General features: G+C 37.6%; 2 protein-coding genes across 3 annotated transcripts; both read right to left on the bottom strand.

Moving 5' to 3' along the window:
* Positions 1–694: 694 nt before the first annotated feature.
* Positions 695–3,294, bottom strand: LOC103704843 (pathogen-related protein-like). The gene is made up of 4 exons (XM_008788318.3): positions 2,963–3,294; positions 2,532–2,664; positions 1,360–1,661; positions 695–1,020 (listed from the first exon to the last, which is right to left on the bottom strand). Exons 1-4 carry the CDS (start codon positions 3,176–3,178, stop codon positions 883–885), a joined length of 789 nt encoding a protein of 262 aa, XP_008786540.2. The 5' UTR covers positions 3,179–3,294; the 3' UTR covers positions 695–882.
* Positions 3,295–6,404: 3,110 nt separating this feature from the next.
* On the bottom strand, positions 6,405–17,313 carry LOC103704844 (protein LAZ1 homolog 1). 2 transcript variants are annotated; one of them, XM_008788319.3, is made up of 9 exons: positions 17,144–17,313; positions 14,557–15,142; positions 14,314–14,370; positions 11,721–11,829; positions 10,416–10,600; positions 10,241–10,329; positions 9,764–10,019; positions 7,313–7,558; positions 6,405–7,227 (listed from the first exon to the last, which is right to left on the bottom strand). In XM_008788319.3, exons 2-9 carry the CDS (start codon positions 14,770–14,772, stop codon positions 6,904–6,906), a joined length of 1,482 nt encoding a protein of 493 aa, XP_008786541.2. In that variant the 5' UTR covers positions 14,773–15,142; positions 17,144–17,313; the 3' UTR covers positions 6,405–6,903. The 2 variants fall into 2 exon arrangements, with proteins under 2 accessions (XP_008786541.2, XP_026659553.2); XM_026803752.2 differs by having other exon boundaries at positions 14,557–15,190; positions 17,144–17,296.
* Positions 17,314–20,514: the final 3,201 nt, after the last annotated feature.

Below are 20,514 nucleotides of genomic sequence, written 5' to 3'. Positions count from 1 at the left end.
AGTTTCTTGTGACCTTTGCCTGCTACAAATCAAAAGGTTTCCGTAGTGGTTCTTTTTAAGCTGCTTCACATTATTGAGTTATGTATTGAAGATTAATGTTCAGTTTCAGTGTTGTTTTGTTTCCCAACATAAATGATCCATGTGCGTCTTTTGTACCTACCAGCATGGTAGAGTAAAAGTTTTGGTAATATCTCCACCTTCATAAGTCGTAAGCTTTAAGTAGCTTAATGTACCCCTTTTCTTCCTCCAGAATTTATGTCAGGATGATGCGACATTGGCAATTGATGCTGTGCAGATTGGATAAAATGCAAAATTTAAATGTTATAAATGCCAGCAAAGTTGCCAATTTGCACACATTCGACCAAGACTGTGTCCTTCAAGATATTATTTTTTGTGAATGATGAAGCCGTAGGTCTTATAAATATAGATTAGTTCTAATACACTATGGTGATACTGTTAGAAATCTGGAAAGAAAAAGTTTAAGAAATATAAAACAATTACTTCTTTGGTTTGAAATTTTGGCATGTCATCATCTTGAAGTGTTATAGTGTCGTGAAAGTGGTCCGACTTGTAGTGACCACTGGTATATAATCTATTGAGCTTATTTCAGGTAGGTTCCATTTAAATATAGGATGATCTATATATGTTTAGAACTTTGTTAGATCTATATATGTGGACTTACTTATTGGCCTACTTAAACAAGACTGACATTTGAGATCTTTGTTCTTTCCAGCAAATGATCGGCCATGGAAAACACAATAAAACATACTGATGCCAGTGCACCTCAATGTCTTGGAAACTTAATGACAGAAAGTTCACATGAATGTAAAGCTTCACAATAGAGCTGTTATTCTGGTGCATCCTCTAGGTATGCAGATTGCTCTATATATTCTTCATGAGTGGGCAGCTTGAGGAAGATATCCCGGACTTCTCTGTCTGTGTTCCCTTTAGGAGGCCACCTAGCAGTTCGCCACGGTCGTAGAAGAACTCCACTTTCTCGATTTTCATTGTGTCATCAACCTGTAAATACACAACTATATTTAGCGAGGTTCTAGATATTCACTTAGTTCTAGTCTTCTAGACTTCATTCTTCCCCCATATTAGTTGATAAAAAAAAAAATATTTGGTTCAGGAATATGGTTTATTCCTGGCCTAATCCTGTCAAACTTGTTTATTCCAACAGTTCCAGTGGCTGCCATGAGGGAATTACTCCTGGAATCAAGACCTCCTTAGTTCTTCCCCTTTTTTAACATGGCAGGAAATAAGTAACCCTCAGCCAAGAGCTACTCCAGTCTGGAATAAGAAACTTTAGCCTGAGCAGAAACAGGAATAATTATTTTAAGAGTAATATATGATCACCTGAAAAATTGCCATCCCATATAATTCCACCATTTGCCCTGTGGGGGCATGCCCTTTAAAAGGGCCCTCCATGAAACCCCAGTGCCTGAACTTGTAAACTATTGTTGGGGGTCCACTGTAGACATGGATGATTTCCAGAGCAAAGCCACGAGGAAATGTCGTAGTGAAGGCCTTGTGTGATGATTCTTCTGTCTCCTCTGCTGGATTGTAGCTCCTAAGCTCTTCCGGCAATGAGGTCTGTAGCAGAGCATTGTAGCCGCCTCCTAGTTGTCGTTTTTCTTCCAGTGTTATTGGTTTCCTCCCTGCAGAGTTAGTGAACTATATACATGTTGAACAAGCACTAAGGCGAGAAGAAGCCATGTCGATGTTCATGGAAACCTTTTGCTTGGAAGAAGACAATAACAATGGGAGTTTAAGGGAAATGATAGGGCTATTATTAGAATAGATGAGGATTCAGTATATAAATGATAAAAAGAATGGGGTTATAGTTATGCATGAATTAGATAATATAATGTGAATGGTTGCAGGAGAGTCATCTGTGAAGCAGTTCTGAGTTGATAAGATGAGAGATCTGAGCCAATAGAGCTGCAGGTGAGTTGGATTGATCAGATTTTAGCACCATCCAAACTTGCTCCGTGTTTGAATCAGGTCAGAATTTCGAACCATGTATATCCCCTAAATTCTAATTGGGTCTGATTGGATTCAAGAATTGTTTTGTTGACTTCAGGTTTTCGGGTGGAATCAGGCCTCAAATATGCTGCAAGATCGCAACTATAAGCTGCGTAATCAATAATCCATTTCAAAAACATCAATTAACTGCATATGATTATCAATAATGAGATGAAATGAAATGATATAATCTGTATAGACTTTATTATCATCAGCACGTCAATCACATAAATTTGGAGTTTCTAGGAGAGCTGGGGCTAATATTTTTATTTTCAGGTCCAATCATGATCTACATCTGATCCATATATGAAAGCAATCAAACTTTTTATTCCAAGGTCATTTATTTGGATTGGTCTGCATACTTAATTAAACCATGATCGAAACTGAACTTACTAAAAGGATCTTCTATAGGTGGGGGAAGAGTTTATAAGACCCTGTATATATTAGGAGGTAGCTAGTCGGTATCTGAGGTACAGAAGAACGTGATTCAGGATAGGTTGTACCGTTTAGGCTGAACGTGTAGACTTGTGGATTCACGGTTTTGTAGTCTTGAGGCCGTCTCTTGTGGAACATTTCCATCTCCCACGTCTTCACCATATGCTGCACTCTCTCTTCCAGCGATCCTGATGCCCATTCCTTCATGGCAGTTTGATGATGATCAGTAAATGAAAACAATAACGTTGTTTAATGCTCTAGTTGCTTGGATAGCTGGGAATACCAGGGTAAAGTATCGGAAGATATTTATATATTTATTTTTCAAAGCATTCATATGGTTTTTGGAAGAGTAATATATAATAATCCAGTAATAAAAAGAGTTTATGTATGTATTTTTTGCGTGAAAGAATAGGTGGCGATTCATGCTGTTTCAGTTTCTATGAATTTCGCATGCATGCGTGCAAGGATGCATGCAGGCATAGAGGGGTTGGGGATTCACCTTAGTTCTACCTTCTTCAAAGAGCTTATTGACCGCATCATAGCTAGGGGGAGCACCAAACCTCCATTGGGTGTTCTTCTCAGCTTCCCCATAGATATGTGAACGATATTTATCCCCCTCGCCACCCTTGGAACTGGCCATCCTCTGCTCTCCTTCCCTCCTAAGCTCTGCTGATTGCTTTGAGTGGCTGCATGAAAGAGCTAAACTCCTATACATATAGGAAAATGTGATGAATGCCCACTTAAATCCCCACTCAGAATCCAGTTCCTGCACGGGAGCGGCTTAATGCATTTGAGGGCCTAAGGTGGTGAACTCAAAGGCTCCAACAAAATATATTTGGGAGCTTCAATACATAAATAAGGAAAGGGATAATAAATTTCTATACGTCTTGACATAAATGCATTTGGGGGCCTCGATGCATTTATCCCTAAATGCATTGAAATTCACTATAATAAATGTATTTAGGGGCTAGGGCTTTAGGTGACCGTCTCAGTCGCGTAAGGGTTGAGCTGACCTAGTGATGTCGCCTATCGTGCTTTGACTAGTTCTTCATGAATTGTATTAATTCTTATGAATTGCACCGAGGCACATTAGATCCGACCAGTCCATGAATCATTTGTAAGTCTTTTTTTTTTTTTTTTGAATTGAATTGTACCAAATCCTCTCCTGAACATGGGGTGCAGCATGACTAGCACAAATACGTCACTGCAGACATCATGGTTCAAGTTGTTGAGCGTCTCGATCCCAACAGCAAACTATCTCAGATCTAATCAAATGCATGGCGTATACCTGTTTTTGAATGGTGCAAACAAAATTTGAAAGAACAATTATGGCACAAGCAGAAAATTTCGCTGTTTGCTGCACAAAGGCCAGTTCCTGGAGTTTGAGCGAAAGCTTGGAGCTTTATATCATTTTCACCTTAGTGAGTTTAGATATGGACTGGAGCCTCCTTAAGAATCACAACTTTACTCCTTCCTACTCTATTGGCTTTAGTTTGGTGGCTATTATATAACTCCTTCCCATCCTCTTAGCTCCCAAATGACTCCTTCCAGTGCTTGCTTTGGCCGTCAATAATAGTTTCAAAGATCAGTCCTTAACCACGTCACATCTGGCACCAACTTAATAATTTGATTGAAAGCTTGCAGCTTTACATCGTTTTCGCCTTGGTAAGTGGCGAATAATCCCCTCTAAGTCCAAGTTTAGATGTGGATTGGAGCTTCCTTTAGAATCTCAAGTTTTCTCCTTCCTACTCTATTGGCTTTAGTTTGGTAGCTATCGTATAACTCCTTCCTATCCTCTTAGCTCCCATATGATTCCTTCCACTGCCTGCTTTGGCCATCGATAACAGTTGTATTTCAACTATTACCATTTTCACTACCATTAGTTTCAAAGATCTGTTCCTTAGCATATTGTTAGATTTCAGATAGAAATTTAATGTTTAGTCCTTAACAATGTTACATCTGACAACAACTTAATAATTTGAATGAAAGCTTGGAGCTTTATGCCGTTTTCACCTTGGTAAGTGGTGAATAACCCCCTCTTAAGTTCAAGTTTAGATATGGATTGGAGCCTCCTTAAGAATCACAAGTTTACTCCTTCCTACTCTATTGGCTCTAGTTTGGGAGCTATCATATAACTCCTTCCTATTCTCTTAGATACCATATGATTCCTTCCACTCCCTGCTTTGGCCGTCGATAATAGTTGTATTTGCTCTCCCGAACTGATAGTGGTTCACAATTTAACTATTACCATTTTCACCACCATTACTTTCAAAAATCCGTTCCTTAACATATTGTTAGATTTTCGGCAGAAATTTAATGTTTAGTCCTTAACCACATTACATCTGACACCAACTTAATGATTTGAGTGAAAGCTAGGAGCTTCATATCATTTTCGTCTTGGTAAGTGGTGAATAATCCCCTCTAAAGTTTAGATATGGATTGGAGCCTCTATAGAATAACAAGTTTATTCATTCCTACTCTACTGGTTTTAGTTTGGTAGCTATCATATCTACTGGTTTATTCATTCCTACTCTACTGGTTTTAGTTTGGTAACTCCTTCCTATCTTCTTAGCTCCCATATGATTCCTTCCATTGCCTGCTTTGGCCATCGATAATAGTTGTATTTGACGGTGTTTGACAATTCAACTATTACCATTTCCACCACCATTAGTTGCAAAGATCCGTTCCTTAATATATTGTTAAATTTCTGACAGAAATTTAATGTTTAGTCCTTAACCACGTTACATCTGACAACGACTTAATAATTTGAATAAAAGCTTGGAGCTTTATATCATTTTTGCCTTGGTAAGTGAGGAATAATTCCCTCTAAGTCCAAGTTTAGATATCGATTGGAGCCTCCTTAAAAATCACTAGTTTACTCCTTCCTACTCTATGGGTAGCTACCATATAACTCCTCCTTATCCTTCTAGCCCCCATATGATTCCTTCCACTGCCTGCTTTCGGCGTCGATAATAATTGTATTTGGACTCCCGAACTGATGGTAGTATTACCATTTCCACCACCATTAGTTTAAAGATCTGCTTCTCAATATATTGTTAGATTTCCGACAAAAATATAATGTTTAGTCCTTAACCATGGTTACCTCTCACAGCAACTTATTATTGAGTCCTTGACCATGTTTTTTTTTTCCTCTGACCCTTAATATCTGATGCACATGGTTATATCTGCTTTATATGTATTCGTGTGTATTTTTCTATACATATATCTCGTGTCATACATATTAAGCCAAGTCCTATAAAATTAGCGACAACCCAAACAAGAGATGAAAAGTGGAATTTTTAGCGGAGAAGAAAATATATGTATGCCTAACTTTTGTTTTTCGAAGCATCCAAGTTAATAACATAGAGATTTTCATTAAGTTCTTACAACCCTATGTCAGCCAATAATAGACATCTCATACAAATTTTCATGGACTCAGCAGTCTGACTTGCACGTGCGAGGCTGGTTGTACATGCACAGCACGTGCCGCGGCTTGAGAGGAACAGTAATGTTCATTTGTGCAGTATAATAATGTCCATGACCGAGAGCCTGTTTACATAAAAGTAATGCCATAATTTAGGCTTAAGTTGTTATATGATGAGTTAAGAAGTCCAGTAAATTTACTCCGTTTTCCTCCTAAAAAATAAAGGATTTTGGTGCTGTATAATTTTCAAGTCATAAAACCTGAATAGTTTCAGATGTATCACTCATACAGATTGCAGAATGCAATGCTAGACCTAACTCTCAGCATATTTTTATGTTTATATCTTTGGACATGACAGTCAAATGGTTCCTCCAAGCAAATTGGATCATGCGAAAATTACTTGCTGAGATGGCACTGCCAGCGAATAAAAAAATATGGCAGTTTTGATAATAAATACAGTAGAACAAAATACTAAAACACAACAAAAAAAAAGATTACGATATAGGATAATGCTTTATTTAAAAATTAGATGAGATGAACCCAGCTTCAAAGTTCAAATTCCAAATCATAATGAAACATTGTACCATGTTGTAGAGAAACATGAGAAACAGGGTTCACCATAAAAAATATCTGCTTCTATATACAAAAAAGAAATCATATTAGCTGTCGAGTATTATATTCTGGATTCTAAATTTCTGCTGTGCCGAACATCATTATTTTAAATTGAAGTTAGTGCAATGATGTGGAGTCTACCTGCCACAACTGTGTAAAAGCTATGCACGCACTGCCTTTTCTAGAAAACCGACAAATAAATCTGGTATTTAAGAAATACCATCGTGATTGTCTCTACACAGAAATTCACAAGTGCCAATTGTCAATTCTCCAGCCGATGAGAAAGCAATGAGAAGAGATACTTGCAAATTGGCCACCTGATGCTCTGATAGCGAAAAGATGGTGACTTAGTGGGTGGTAGTCCTGAAGTCAGCCTAACTAGTAGCAATCACGAAAGGGCCAATTTAAGACCATCTGGTACCGCCAAACTCGAATGACCCACGTTCATAAGAAGCATCTGATTTCCTGGCCCGTGAAGCTGCATGTCTTTTCCTTGCTAATCCGCTATCGCTGATGCTTCCTCCTGGAATATAATGAGGCAGATCAGAAAATTCATTCGTCCACGAAGACATAGGGATAAGATAGCTATCGTCCTTGGCTTTTCTTTTTCGCTCTTCATACTGCTTCACATTTTCTGATATCTGATGGAATGTTTCATTTATCTTTGCAAGACCACGCTCCACTGGTTCCACCACATGCGAAACCGTAAACTTCACATCATCAACCACCTGAGCAAATACATAATACAGAAATAAACCACCTGGGTAAAAAAAAATGAAATAAGAATCTAGTTATCATATAAGTGGGACACACAATTTCACCGCTTCCCAAAACCACATCACGGACACTTTGTGGAAAAGTCAACCGCTTTTCTCTGTCATCAGGACGGCCAATTCGCATCCTTGTTAACCTTCCACTTTCTCTAACCTCTTCAGGATCTGGAGGTGATCCCAGTGATGCATAATCAGCCATCACAGAAACATTACGAAAACATCTTTCTCCACGTTGATAAGGTTTAGCCGGAAATACATGTAAGTGCACCACTGCAGCGATCCCCATCTGTTATGCAAGAATTCCAAGATCAGGGATCCTACCAGATTAATCACCAGGAAGGTAACTGATGCATATAACCATACATTGCATGGGCTTCATGTCTATTTGGGATCAGACACTAGTCAATGGTTCCATAACACAAATTTATAAAGACAAAAGTCTGATCATGCAGAGAAATTTGTTTTGCATTGTTAAGAAAGGGGGGGAGAAACTAAATCAAGCTTCTTCAGGTTTACTAAAGCAATCCCTTTCAGAAATATGAGCATAGCAAGTATTCCAGTAAACAAAGACATGATGATAAAAAGTTGTGATGTTTTTTGCTGAGTTCCAAAAGTAAATCGGTTGATGGAAAATACTGAATAGCGAGTAAATCTGAAGAGGTTATAGAGCATGAATCAACAAAAGAATATTTCTCCATAGTATATGTAACGGTAACATTTACATGTCATTCAAAGCACCTATGCATATATAGTTTACTGACAGCAAGTATTATTAAAGGAGGAGAAAGGCTCAATCAAAAAAATTAGGGAAACAAAAGAATAATAAGTACAGAGGCTTTTGAGAAACAGTCCAGTTTAAGACACATCTTATAGGTACCAGATGCCCATCTTACCAAATTGATAAGTACTAATAATTCAGAGACTGCAAGTCAAATAACAATTTGGAATCACACGTATGAAAGAAAAAACTACCACTGATAACTTCATAGGAATGCCATGTATGAATATACAATTGTGAAAAGGAATGGAATGCTATATTATGCCACATAGTCAAAGGATCATCTGGAGAAATTCTGCTATCAAATGAGATAACTAGTAAGAATGCCCTTGACACAACTAGGAGCTAAATGGGGGCTGATAGCATATTAACTTGTCCCAAAATGAACCCAGAATACAGGGTTTAGGTCCAAAATACAAACCTGATAAGCTATTGGATTGGGTTGGGGTTCGTCTTTTCGGATGATCAGCCACACTGGGACTGAGACACGGCCTAATACTATACCCAAAGTCTTATTTGGTCAGCTCTTACCCAACCCATGGGCCATATCTGAAACCCAGTCCAATCATGTATTCATGTGGTGTATGTGTCTTCATATATGGTCTGTTTAATATTTTTTCACCATTTGCTTTTGTCAATCGAGAAACAATTCCCACTTCCTTTTCCCTATCAAGAGGGTTTTAAGGTTTTTATTCCCTTCCTCTCATAACAACAGCAATGATAGTGATGCTGGTGAACATCGATATGACAGATGAAAAGAGTAAGTGCCGACTCTCTTCACCTCATCCCATCACCAGTCTACCCCTAGCCTTGCTGTTCCACTCCACCTCAAGACCAAGATAGGACCCAAATTAGCACAAAAACTACCTGATAACTACCTGAAACCTGATTGTATAAATTGCATTTGGGTTTGGGTTTGGGTTGGGCACATTATTTTGGGTGGATCAGGATACTGCCAGAACCCACCTTGAACCCAACCCATTGACATCCTTAGACACAATAATTTGTCATTAAAGGTAGTGCACAAAGAGAAAGCACATTTGCAAGTATAAGCTTCATAGCCACCAGTCTCATCAACTAATAGAGACATGGACGTGTTCAATTATTCAGGTGCACACACAAGCTTTTTTGTTTTTTAATGCACTCAGTGCTTTTTATTTTCCAGACATTATAAAGTATTGTCATACCAAAAACAAGGCTGTTTTGGCCAATTTTGAGTATAGTTAAAGTAAAACTTATATATAATTACTCCATTGTTGAAAATTAGGCAGCAAATTTAATATTAATTTTCAGAGGATCAGTGTATGATTTGGATGCCGCACATGCATGCATGTGTACATAACCAAATGAACAATAACACAAAAATTCAATATACCATTTGCCCTTTCTTGGTTGTGTAGATGCCTAAAGATGCAACATATAGTTTTGCTAGCCAACTTTTGGACTTAACCGCCATGATTATGATCTCAATTCATATGTAAATTTCAGATTTCATAAAGTTTATTTTCACGGAAACAAATAAAATTCATATTACAAAGGACAAATGCTTTGTATCTAATTTATAATGCAATGCATCAACCAATACCCCAGATAATGATCGATTTAAAAAACAGGTGATCCTCTAAATCAGATCTGAGTGGATGGATCAACAAAATGTGCACAACTACAAATGACAGATAAAAAACATTAAATGCAAAAAATAAAATATCATACCTCAATGCATATTATATAGTCTTGGATTCGGGTCTTCAGCTCTTGGGCCAAATGGCCTTTAAAGGCTCCGGTAGAGAAAAGAAAGTTAACCGCAACACCTTGCCACCAAGTTAAAAATACAATGGACTTAAACACAAGGAATTTAGCCAGCGGCTTAATAGGCTCCAGCTTCTCTTTAGTCACAGAATAGAACTGTATAAGGCAGTACAGAGCCCATGTCTGACTAAAATTCAGAACAACTGCTAGATATGGATACCTGAGACAGCAAACAAATTCATTATACAATCACTTACATATTTAGATTCCATTAAATTTCAAGAAGAAAATCCAGATAAATACAGCTAAGGAGATATTTTTGCTAAACACGGCTAAAAAATATTCCTTCAGACAAAGAATGTATTAGAAGATATCATCTGTGTTCTAACATAAGTATCAAGAAAAAATAACAAAAAGAAAAAGGATTGAGGATAATCTTACCCATAATTCCATTCAAACTTCCCTTCTCCATATACCCCAAAAAGTTCTAAAAGGATTGCTAATAAAGCACAAATTGTCTTCAGTATCATCTGAAAAATGGGAAGTATGACCACTATGGCCAAGCCAAATGAAGAAGCAAAGAAATTAAAATACCATGCAATAGAAGGATACATACATATTGGACGATTCCAATCTTTACAGCATAATAGAAGTCAGAACCAAGATACCAGTGCTTCAAGAAGCAATTCAATGGAAATGGATGTTTTACAACTCCATCAAGATGTTCAAGTTCCAAAAGCGCTGTGCTAGAACTGATTTGAGATTGAGTCTCCATAAGTCTAATTGTTCTTTCTTCACCACCTTGAATCAAACAAATTTTGAGTCAAACAACATAACAATCATAATTGTTCTTTCTATATTGGAGTGAGCAAAGGCCTAGTAAATAAATGCTCCCTTATGTATCTGACATAATCTAGATGGGCAAAGAGAACATCAAAAAACTAATGAACTATTTAATATGAGAAATTAGTCATTTTTTTGAAAAAGATAGATGGCATTAATTCCTGGCATGACAGAAAGAATCGCTTCACTGCACAGCTATTTACTGACCAAAGTGAATACTGACAATCAATTGTCTGCTGGGTGAGCTGAGATGCCAGACTTTATTTAAATTTGACTTCCGCGATTGTTTTCATTGTATGCTAGCTCAAATGAACATTCCCAGCTCTCAAAAGCATAATCACAATTTAAGCATTCAAGATCAATTCAACAAGACTTAAAGGTTCAAAAATCAGATAAAATACAGAAAACTTCACAAAAGTTTGGAAAGAACCCAGATAACTAAAAATTTGGGGGGGGGGGGGATAACAAACATAGAGAATGTAAGAGTATTGAAATGTTTACATAATTATTCACATATAAGCAAGCACGGAATGAAAAAGAGCAATAAACAATAATAAAGGCAACATTAGAAATTATATATATCATAATCCACTTCCAATAGCAAAGGTTTCTTAGATGAGTTATGGATACTTCATTAATACGTCTTATGATTTGTAAATAAATTGTGGATAATTGAACAATTCTCGATTTAATCACTTACCAAGAATATTTTGGAGAATCATTTGGCCAATAAAATATATGCTTGATGGAATATGCATGGATGATGAACATATGGACAGGATTGTGCCAGAATAAAAATAACTGATATACTATTTGTCTATTACAAAACAAACGAAAGAATCTTAGTACATGACCATCCTAGTGCAATGCAAAAGGCGGAGGGAAAAAAGAACCTAAAAAAACAAAAAAAGTAGATTTACCCCTCATTCTTCTATGATGTTTCTCTACCTACTGTATTGATATTTCGATGCATACATGCTCTCCAAATGAAAATATGTTTCATAGTATGTTATAAAAAATGCTAGTAAAAAAATTATTAGAATAAAAAGGCAGCCAACAAATGTCAGTAGAAACATACCTAAACATGCTATCAGATATCTCTCAAAGCAGAACATAGCAAATGCCTCATAACAGTCCCGCATTATTTCGCAGATGAATGCAACTTCTGAATTCAACAATGATAAGAACTGTCAAAGGAACAGTACATGTCAATATAACAGGTTGCACCTACACAAAGTACATGACATTCACCAGATTATTGGTGAAAAAGAGAAGGTTGTTTGAAGTTTAAATAAAGCCAAAAATATCCATTTTCTAGGTACACCACTTGAAAATAATACATCAAAATCCCCAAGAATGAAAGAAAAATTAAAGTGCATATTTGCAAATGCATGTAAAAATTTATCAGAGACTTGCCCCACATTACACCTCGAGCAAGGTATATACAATACAGAAATACATCATAAAGCTAATGAGTTATCCTATATTAATCTGAAGCATAATCCTTTTAGTGTTCCATGTGAGACAGATGCTGAATGCCTGATTTTCAAATTTTTACTGAGGCGAATACATAATGATTCATTTGCTGTCACAACAGAAAATAGTGTGAGGCTTATAAAATAGGTCAGGTGTAAAATTGGAAAAGTAAGAATTTTCTAGGCAAGAATCAGTTTCCTAAATTAGATAAGAAAAAAATATTAATATGAGAAAAAAGGCTATTTTGGAATGGTTACAAGTGGTGATGTCAAGAATTTTGTAAATTTCAAAAGTGGAATAGATATAATTGGCTATGTGTGAAGAAGAGGTTCTTACATTTGCATGAATACATTAGCACACAGCAATACAACATGCAAATCCAGGATTGGCACAATAGATGCTGGGTGGAACAGACTGGCTGGGCTACCACTTTAATCCTTGACTCCAACAACCAAACTCAATTATTCACCCATGAGAAAGTGCAAGCAAAAACAGGAAGAAGCATTGATAAAGTGCGTTACGTGACTTAATCTCTCCAAAACACTTATTGTAACTACAAATGGTGTAATGTGGCACACCTCAAGGTCATCCTTGTTCTGCATAGTGAACATACAAACAACAATATATTCTTCCAAGCCCAATCTGAATAACTTTGCAAGCAACTTCCTTCTGATCTTGTGATATTCACTGAAAAGCCTGAAGGAGCTAAGTTCCCAATTATCACAAATAGTCCCCTTCCTAACAATGAGAACCATAGGGACAATCTTCATCAAGGATTACCAAATCATCCCGAACAAGGCAGTTTGAGGTGTACTAACCGAACTGGCCCGAAAAACCAGGAAGATTCATGCTCTGGAAATGGAGGGACGAACCGGTCAAAACCGGACCAAACCAAACTGAACTGATCATTTTTGTTTGGTTTTAGGCATTATTGATACAATGCATTGGGCCAAACTGCTTGTCTTGTATAAAATCCCAAGTTCCTGACTCTCTTCTCTCTTTCTCTCTTGATCATGATCCAACCCCCTTGCCTTTCTCTTTCTTTTTTTGTCTTGTCTCTGCTGATTCCAATCCCTTCCAAAGCCACCAATCATCCTCGATCACCGCGGACCCAGCATCGCCACATTGAGCTCATCTCTATTGTGGTTCTCGATCGCCTCGCCCTCAGTGCCCACACCACAAGCTTGCCAGACCCACCATTACCTTCGACCACCTCCGCTTCCATGGCTCCACCTTGTTTGCTAGTACCAGTAGGAGGCCGGGATAGTGCCTCCCCCACACTTCAACCCCCCCCCCCCCCCCCCCCTCTCTCTCAAAAAAAAAAAACTTCTCTGTGCTTTAGGGGGGGGGTCTGAACAAGCACACGATAGGCACTAGCATGTGTACCATGCATAGGTATTTGACTGCTAGAGGTCAAGATACCAGTTTCATCAACCTTAATTCACATTCCTTAAAGACTGAATAACAAAGATTCCTTAAAAATCCATGCTACATGATCAGTTGTACTATGCCACAATACTTGGTGAACACAAAAAGAAACCATCCATTGCATAAAATTTTTCCTTCTCCATGACACTCTTTTGGTTCTGCATGTTTCAAGCTCATATTTCCACTCACAAATAGATTCCAAACTTTTGACCTATTAAGCATCAAAATCGACATATTCTCATGCCTAAACATATGGAACAATAGATCCTCAATTACCTCATACATGTCATCATTCTTGCTATATATACTACCATCATAATGCTCTCTCTTATGCTAATAGCTAACTTCTTTCCAAAACATTTTGACAGACTACAGGGCCTTTATGCATTCCATCACCATAAAATCCTCTAACAAAAGGAATATTGATAAAAGTTTATTTTTGTATTTAGATACCTAACAAATAGCAATTAAGCAAAGCAGAGAGTTTTATGATCTATATTAACAGCAAAAATATTTGTCTACCAGCAGAGAATATATGCACAAGGAAAAGGAATACACACACAAAAAAAAAGCTATATCAACATCCCCTAAAACAAATATCTTGTTGTTCCGTCAGCATATTCACTTAATGATAAACCTAGTCAAAACAAATGCACCATATATTACCTAGTATTTCTGGCATACAGGAGATATGAATGTCGAGCACAATCCATAAAATTAAATAAGCAAGTATAGACATGGTAAGATCTGAAGAGCGATCTACTTACCGACTCAACTGCATATACAGGAACCATTAGAATGAGACCAATCAAAAATTTCTGCTCCTGAAATAAATATAGAATGAATCAGCCCAAGAGGGTGGCATGATAGGGCATAGAATTATCAATATGACAACTTCAAAATCGAAAACTACATGCACACATATGCATGCTTGCACATGCACAGGCATGCAGGAACACATGCAAAAGCAACTACTTTTGATGCTTAATGAAAAGATAGGAAGAATATACCTCAGGCTGATTATAAATAGCAAGGTGCTCAAAAATAAGGTAAAAGGACAGCACAAGTGCAATAACCACGAATGCACCTGCACTCAAAATTGGCCAGCTGCGAAACAAGTTCGCCTCTCCACTCAAGTTCATAATCAGCATTTTCCCTGGTCGGCTTGAAGACACAGCCTGAACAAGAAGAAGCAATGATAGACACAGAGCTCCCTTCCATATCATTCTGACAGAACTATCTTTGAGACAGATAATGCATTCTCCAAGCCAAAATCCTAATATTTAGTACTGCTAGCTTTAGTATGTATTGCCCCAAAAAAGATGAGCACTGTCCCTCCCTTTTCCTTCTATATTTGTCTTGAAATCATATGCTGCTATTGAAAGCTAAACAGTACCACTTGACAAAGTTAGTCTAATATAAGTACGCCACAGAACAGCTTTTGGAGAGATCCACACTCTAAGAAAAGAAAGTACTGGTAAAGTTTATGCTAGCAGATTAATACTCCAATTTTCCAACCAACATTCTTCTTGACATTGGAGAAAAATAGGAATAACGGCCTTCAGCTTGCAAGTGAATTTTAGACGGTGAAGAAACCTGGAAATCAAAGATAGTAGCCTTCCAGTCAATAACCACTATGCATTCCTGCAAATCAAACAAAAGTGGAATATCTGCCAATAATTGCTGCACAGGCTGAAAGAGCCACTAAACAAAAACATTAAAGGATCTAAAGGACAAGAACAAAGAATATCAGAATTCAGAAGTCTGAGTTACAGAAAGGGCCAGTGTTTAACACCATCTATCATGCAAAGAGAAGATAAAACCATGCAAATAGTCTCTATAAACAGCAAAAATCACCATATGAAGCATGGGCAATGTAATGCAAAAGCATATGACGTTTAACAAAGCCAAGTGTATTGGCCCAACATCCGAAACAACAATGACCAAAGTGTTTAATTGTTGACAGTTTAATGCAATTTTTTAGAACTCTTTTTATTTAACATTAGGGACACCTTGGGAAGTCCAAATACACCAGTAGTGCCTAAGGTTCTTTTTTATCCAACACAATTTCACACGAACAAGTTATTAAATTGTATGTTCAAAACAATTTGCCATTCAATTGAGTTGAATCGGCTAGGGAGTGCCCTAGTCTTATGCTCTTTATTTTTTTCAGCAACGCCAAGGATTTGAACACTGGACCCTTCAAATATTCAAACTAAATTTTTAGTGTCTTCAAATATGATTCGACAAAGTAGTTAAAAAAATATTATAAATTGGATGAAAATTCTTATTTGCCTTTCTTTAGACATATTTTCTTTCCTTCCTCCTCAACTGGGAAACAAACTTAAATAAACAACACTTCTCTATGCATCACCTTTGACAGAGATGATCTCATATTGAAGCAAGATTTATGACACTTCAATTCAAAACAAATTGATTTTTCCAAAAACTCAAAAACTAGATATTGCAGAAACAATAGAATTTATATATTCTTATATTAAGGGTCGGCTGAATAATGAGAAGTTGAGACTTTCATTGTGATGTGAAGCAACCAAGTTCCCAAATCCATCCAAGCGAGTTAAGATGTACTTCATGGAGCTGTCCAAATACCTAGAGAGAATCATGGGGCACTCATGTCATGGGAACATTTTTATAACATAGATTAGGTTTTTCGGAAAGTGACACCAAACTTAAGGCAGTCCATGGATGCACTAACCATCATGTAAAACCAATTACTAAATTTTAGGCTTCCTATCCCTCAAGCCTCCCCCTCTATTTTTTTCGTACTACATGGCCAGCCACAATGTTTTTCAGAGAAAAACCCTAGCAGCCCTCTTCCTAGAGCTCTATGTCCGTCATCTCCGGTCTCTTCACCCTTTCCTTTCCAAGAATTGTTCTACAACCCTTCCATCTTGTCAAAATTTAGGTTACAAATCATCATAAACAATACAATACCGTGTCCTCAGCAACCAAAACAACTGACTGATGGCTAGTATAAGACCAGAATTTGAATACAATTCAAACGGTGTAATTGGAAAACTATAAACAATTCTTTGCAGAACTTGGTGGTCCATCTATCACAATAAACAAATCGCCACGCTGGTTGAACCTGCCAGAAAACTAGTAAAAGTCCAAAACCTTTTCAACTTGAAAAAACAAGCAAATCATGAATGTACTACAACAACGTTAAATATATCTTAAGGAAAATACACACCAAGACTAAACAAGTGGAGAAGAAGAGAACTGGCACCTCAGAGCCCTGCAACGCACATTACAACAGCATGTACCCAAAAGAACCCTAATTTCTCATTATTATACAATTCTTTAAGAAGAAAGAGAAGGGGGAAAAAAAAGAAGAGGTAAAAAGAAAAAGCGATCTTTAACAGAAATCTCCGTCGACCTAGGGTTTTTCTATCTTCTAATTCCATGAACAAGTAATACCCGGGAGCTCATATCTATCCGGGGATCACAATGTAGGGTTTCTTTCGCTAATGCGGATTTTGTCGCCCGAAACGCTTCACGGAACCGCTCAAAGTTCGGATTTTGATCGAAATAAAAAGAAGGAAACGCGGACATAGAGGGAGAGAGAAGGCTCACCTCTAGGAATCGACGAGAAGCGCCCGAGACAAATTTTCACGAAGGGTTTTCCCTTTTTCTCTCTTTTTTTTTTCCTCGCTTCTTCCACTTATTTCTTCGCGTTCGTATCGCGAGGCAAACAAAAACCGAAACAGAGGCGTAAAAGGAAAAAAAATAGAGGAAACGTCGCGAGATCGGAAAAGGACCCTGTAACGGCGTAACTTTCTCTAATATGAAAATTTACGTATGGAGCACACTTGGCAGGACACTATTGGTCGAAGCCGCGGATGCCTTTATCCCAGATGATAAACGCAAATCGAACTCGTGCGCAAACTTTGTTTCGAAATCTTTGAGGTATTGGCTTTCTAACTGTTCATTATAATTGTTATGATCATTATTTATCATTATAATGGATAATAACAACCAAGTGATAAACAACAACTTTTAATTGATAAATGAATAAAAAATTATTAAATTTTTTTGCTAAAACAAATAATTTATATAATTTTAGTACGTGCGCGCATCCAAAAAGATACGCTCTAGGTATCTCTCTGCGACCCACAAGGCACCTCCAGAATGATTGGCCACCCAATCCGCAGCCTCATTGGTAGATTAGAAAAAAATTTGCTATTTAAATAAAATTATTTCTAATAGTATATATTTGAATATAAACTAGTATTATTTTATTTAATGTAATTGATGTTATTCTAAGGCAATTGACAAGTAATGATCACTATTTAGGTACATATTATTGCTCGACATAATGTAATGAATTCCCTCTGGAATTGTTATAGCAGTCACTAAATCAGTAAAATGGCTGTTATGGCCACTGCCATCGCCATTACATCGTCTATCTTCCTTTGGCCATTCCATTAAACTCTTTTTTTTTATTGAAAAAGATATTAATTATGTTCACTCTGCAGAAACGGCGTTTAGATGCCATTTAGTGTTCAATAACCATATGTATCTGAGAGGGACTCACCAGCCTGCCAGGCGAAGTCAAAGCAGCAAGTTTTATTTGAACTAAGATTTGTCCATGCCACTGGTAGACTAGTAGTTAGGAATTTCAGTTGTAACTGCTGGTCTTCGTGAGTCACTGTGCCTCCTGATGTTAAAGGCAATCTTTCTTTAGTAACTCAAACTGGGCTAATTAGGATTTCTACGCCTGGTTTGTTTGTACATGCATCTAACATCTTGGAATCTAGTATTATGATGTGAAACCTTTGCATGCCAGGGCATGGAAATTTGCAATGATGGATATTATCTATTGGATATTTACGTGCATCACATATACAGTATTTATCTTTTCATACCTTAGAGATCGGCGTGGGAGTCATATGTAGGTAAATTGAAATTTCATTAAATTTTTTTGCTAAAAAATAAAGAAATTTCATTAAATTTTGAACCTGATGATTTTCAGCCATTCTAATAAAATCTCAACCTATATATACCATGACCAAGATATTAGGTTATTAATTATTATTTAGCATGTCATGGAAACAATTGGTTTGTCTACAGAGAAATCTATATGGAGTCTGATTGGAGCTATGAACAAAGGATTTGAGAATTAGATAATAGCTAGAGGAATCAGTACCTAGTTAGGAGATAAAATTATTGGTTGGACTAGATCCAACGATGAGTTGGTGGACCAATCCAACCACAAATGAAGAAGACCAAACACAGAGAAACAAAAAAAAGAGGAAAAAAAGGAGCTGGGGTGCCTCTTTCTCCATATTGGTCTGTAGATTTGTAGTTGGACCGGTCCACCAACTCAGCGGTGGACTTGGTCCAACTAAAAATTTCTCCATTAAGAGGAGTAATTGAGAATATCTCAAACTAGATTGATAGATTGAACAACTATAACTCTATAAGGAAAGAAATTTCTCAGTTGTTTCGGAAAAAGAAAGGCTTTGTTTTCTACTTGGTTGTTGCTTTAAATGTAATGTGGAGATCCTGCATATTATAAATCAGTATGAGAATGGTTTGAGATGCTTGATCTGCAAGAGAATTGGAAATTCTAGTACTACAACTTGTGTGAAGCTCGATATAGTGAGGAAACAGGTTATGGATGCCCCTCCTGATGAGGAGAGAATGGAGAAAGCCGGTGTACATATATCTACCATTCATCAAGGCAATCAAGGCAATAGAGCAAGTGTTTGGTTGCTTAAGGAGGCTGGCGTTCACAAAAACTTTCAGAAGCTCGTGAAAGAAAATGTTGTTGCCTTTGCTTTGGCTCAAAAAAGTGAGGACTTTTGGTTGGAGGAGAACTAGGAAGCTTGCCTCCCTTGGTGAGTTCATTGCTTGTCCCTCACAAGGAGCTTTGGAATTAAGACTTCTGCAGCAAAAGCTCCATTGAAGGTGGACATGTTCAATGAGCATCTTGGGCCAGGCTCAGCCCAATATATAACTAACATTAGGTAGGCTCAAGCCTGGCTTAGCCCGACCTTCGGGTCTCCTTCTCAAACTCAAGCCTGGTACCTACTGGTGCTTTAGGCTTCTCAATCTTATTCTCCAAAAAAAAAAAAAAAAAAAAAAAAAACAATAGTTGGACGAGGTATGTGGCCCTCCAACATCGATGATGGCCTTGGAATGCTCAACAAAGAGGAAATTAGCCTTGCATGCGAATTTGGCCCAACAATCCTTGTCTCCATTGTCGGAAGGTCCTTGATAAGCACCCAAGAATAGTGATGCTAAGAATTAGAAGTGTAACAACCCAGGACCTCACCCAAAATGGCTAGCCGGAAGGTATTATTTGGGTTCCTTGATCCTGTATAAGTACCCAAGATCGACCCGGCCCATAACCTATGTCGACTAGGGGACACTGCAGCACGGATCCATTGGGGCTGACCACGAATCAATCATGGTGTTTGTGATTAGATTTGAATAGATTTGAACCCTTAGCCTGACGAGGACGTCATGGCTTGAATGGGGGGAGTATGTGAGGATCTGTGCGGGCGTGTATTTAATCCCACATCGGTTATTCGCTGGGTAGATCTTGGGTACTTATATAGGATCAAGGAACCCAAATAATACCTTCCAACTAGCCATTTTGGATAAGGTCCTGAATTGTTACAAGAAGCTTGTTGAAAGTACCCTTGTTGGTGATCCTGAGGAGTTGGTCGATGATTGCCTTCATGGCTGATGAGGCAGGCTTGAAGGTGGAGTAGTGAAGATTAGGGTTATGCTCGGCAACATATGCTTTCACCATGAGGGTCATGGCAGAGTGGTGTAGCGCATATCGCTAAAGCCCCACTCGAGGAGGATAGCAAAGTAGAGGAGGGTGCATGGCTCGGTAATGCTCTTGCAAATGGTTAGGTTATTCTTGGCCAACTGATATAGAACCTTGGCTGCAATGGCCCTCATCTTAGCCTTAGTGGCTGGGTCCTTTGCCT

The sequence above is a fragment of the Phoenix dactylifera genome, chromosome 14 (assembly GCF_009389715.1).
Source record: "Phoenix dactylifera cultivar Barhee BC4 chromosome 14, palm_55x_up_171113_PBpolish2nd_filt_p, whole genome shotgun sequence".
In the NCBI taxonomy this organism is placed as follows: Eukaryota; Viridiplantae; Streptophyta; class Magnoliopsida; order Arecales; family Arecaceae; genus Phoenix; species Phoenix dactylifera.
Note: the sequence above shows the minus strand (reverse complement) of the source record. Positions and strands in the feature narration are given on the sequence as shown.

What these genes read in the sequence shown, in the direction of transcription:
- LOC103704843 (XM_008788318.3), bottom strand. Translation starts at nt 3,178, where the DNA reads ATGTATAGGAGTTTAGCTCTTTCATGCAGCCACTCAAAGCAATCAGCA. An exon ending in TTGAAGAAGGTAGAACTAAG is followed by an intron (nt 2,665 to 2,962) that starts GTGAATCCCCAA and finishes ACTGCCATGAAG; the next exon opens with GAATGGGCATCAGGATCGCT. An exon ending in CTACACGTTCAGCCTAAACG is followed by an intron (nt 1,662 to 2,531) that starts GTACAACCTATC and finishes CTAACTCTGCAG; the next exon opens with GGAGGAAACCAATAACACTG.
- LOC103704844 (XM_008788319.3), bottom strand. Translation starts at nt 14,772, where the DNA reads ATGATATGGAAGGGAGCTCTGTGTCTATCATTGCTTCTTCTTGTTCAG. An exon ending in ATATCTGATAGCATGTTTAG is followed by an intron (nt 10,601 to 11,720) that starts GTATGTTTCTAC and finishes GTTTGATTCAAG; the next exon opens with GTGGTGAAGAAAGAACAATT. An exon ending in AAGTTTGAATGGAATTATGG is followed by an intron (nt 10,020 to 10,240) that starts GTAAGATTATCC and finishes TTGCTGTCTCAG; the next exon opens with GTATCCATATCTAGCAGTTG.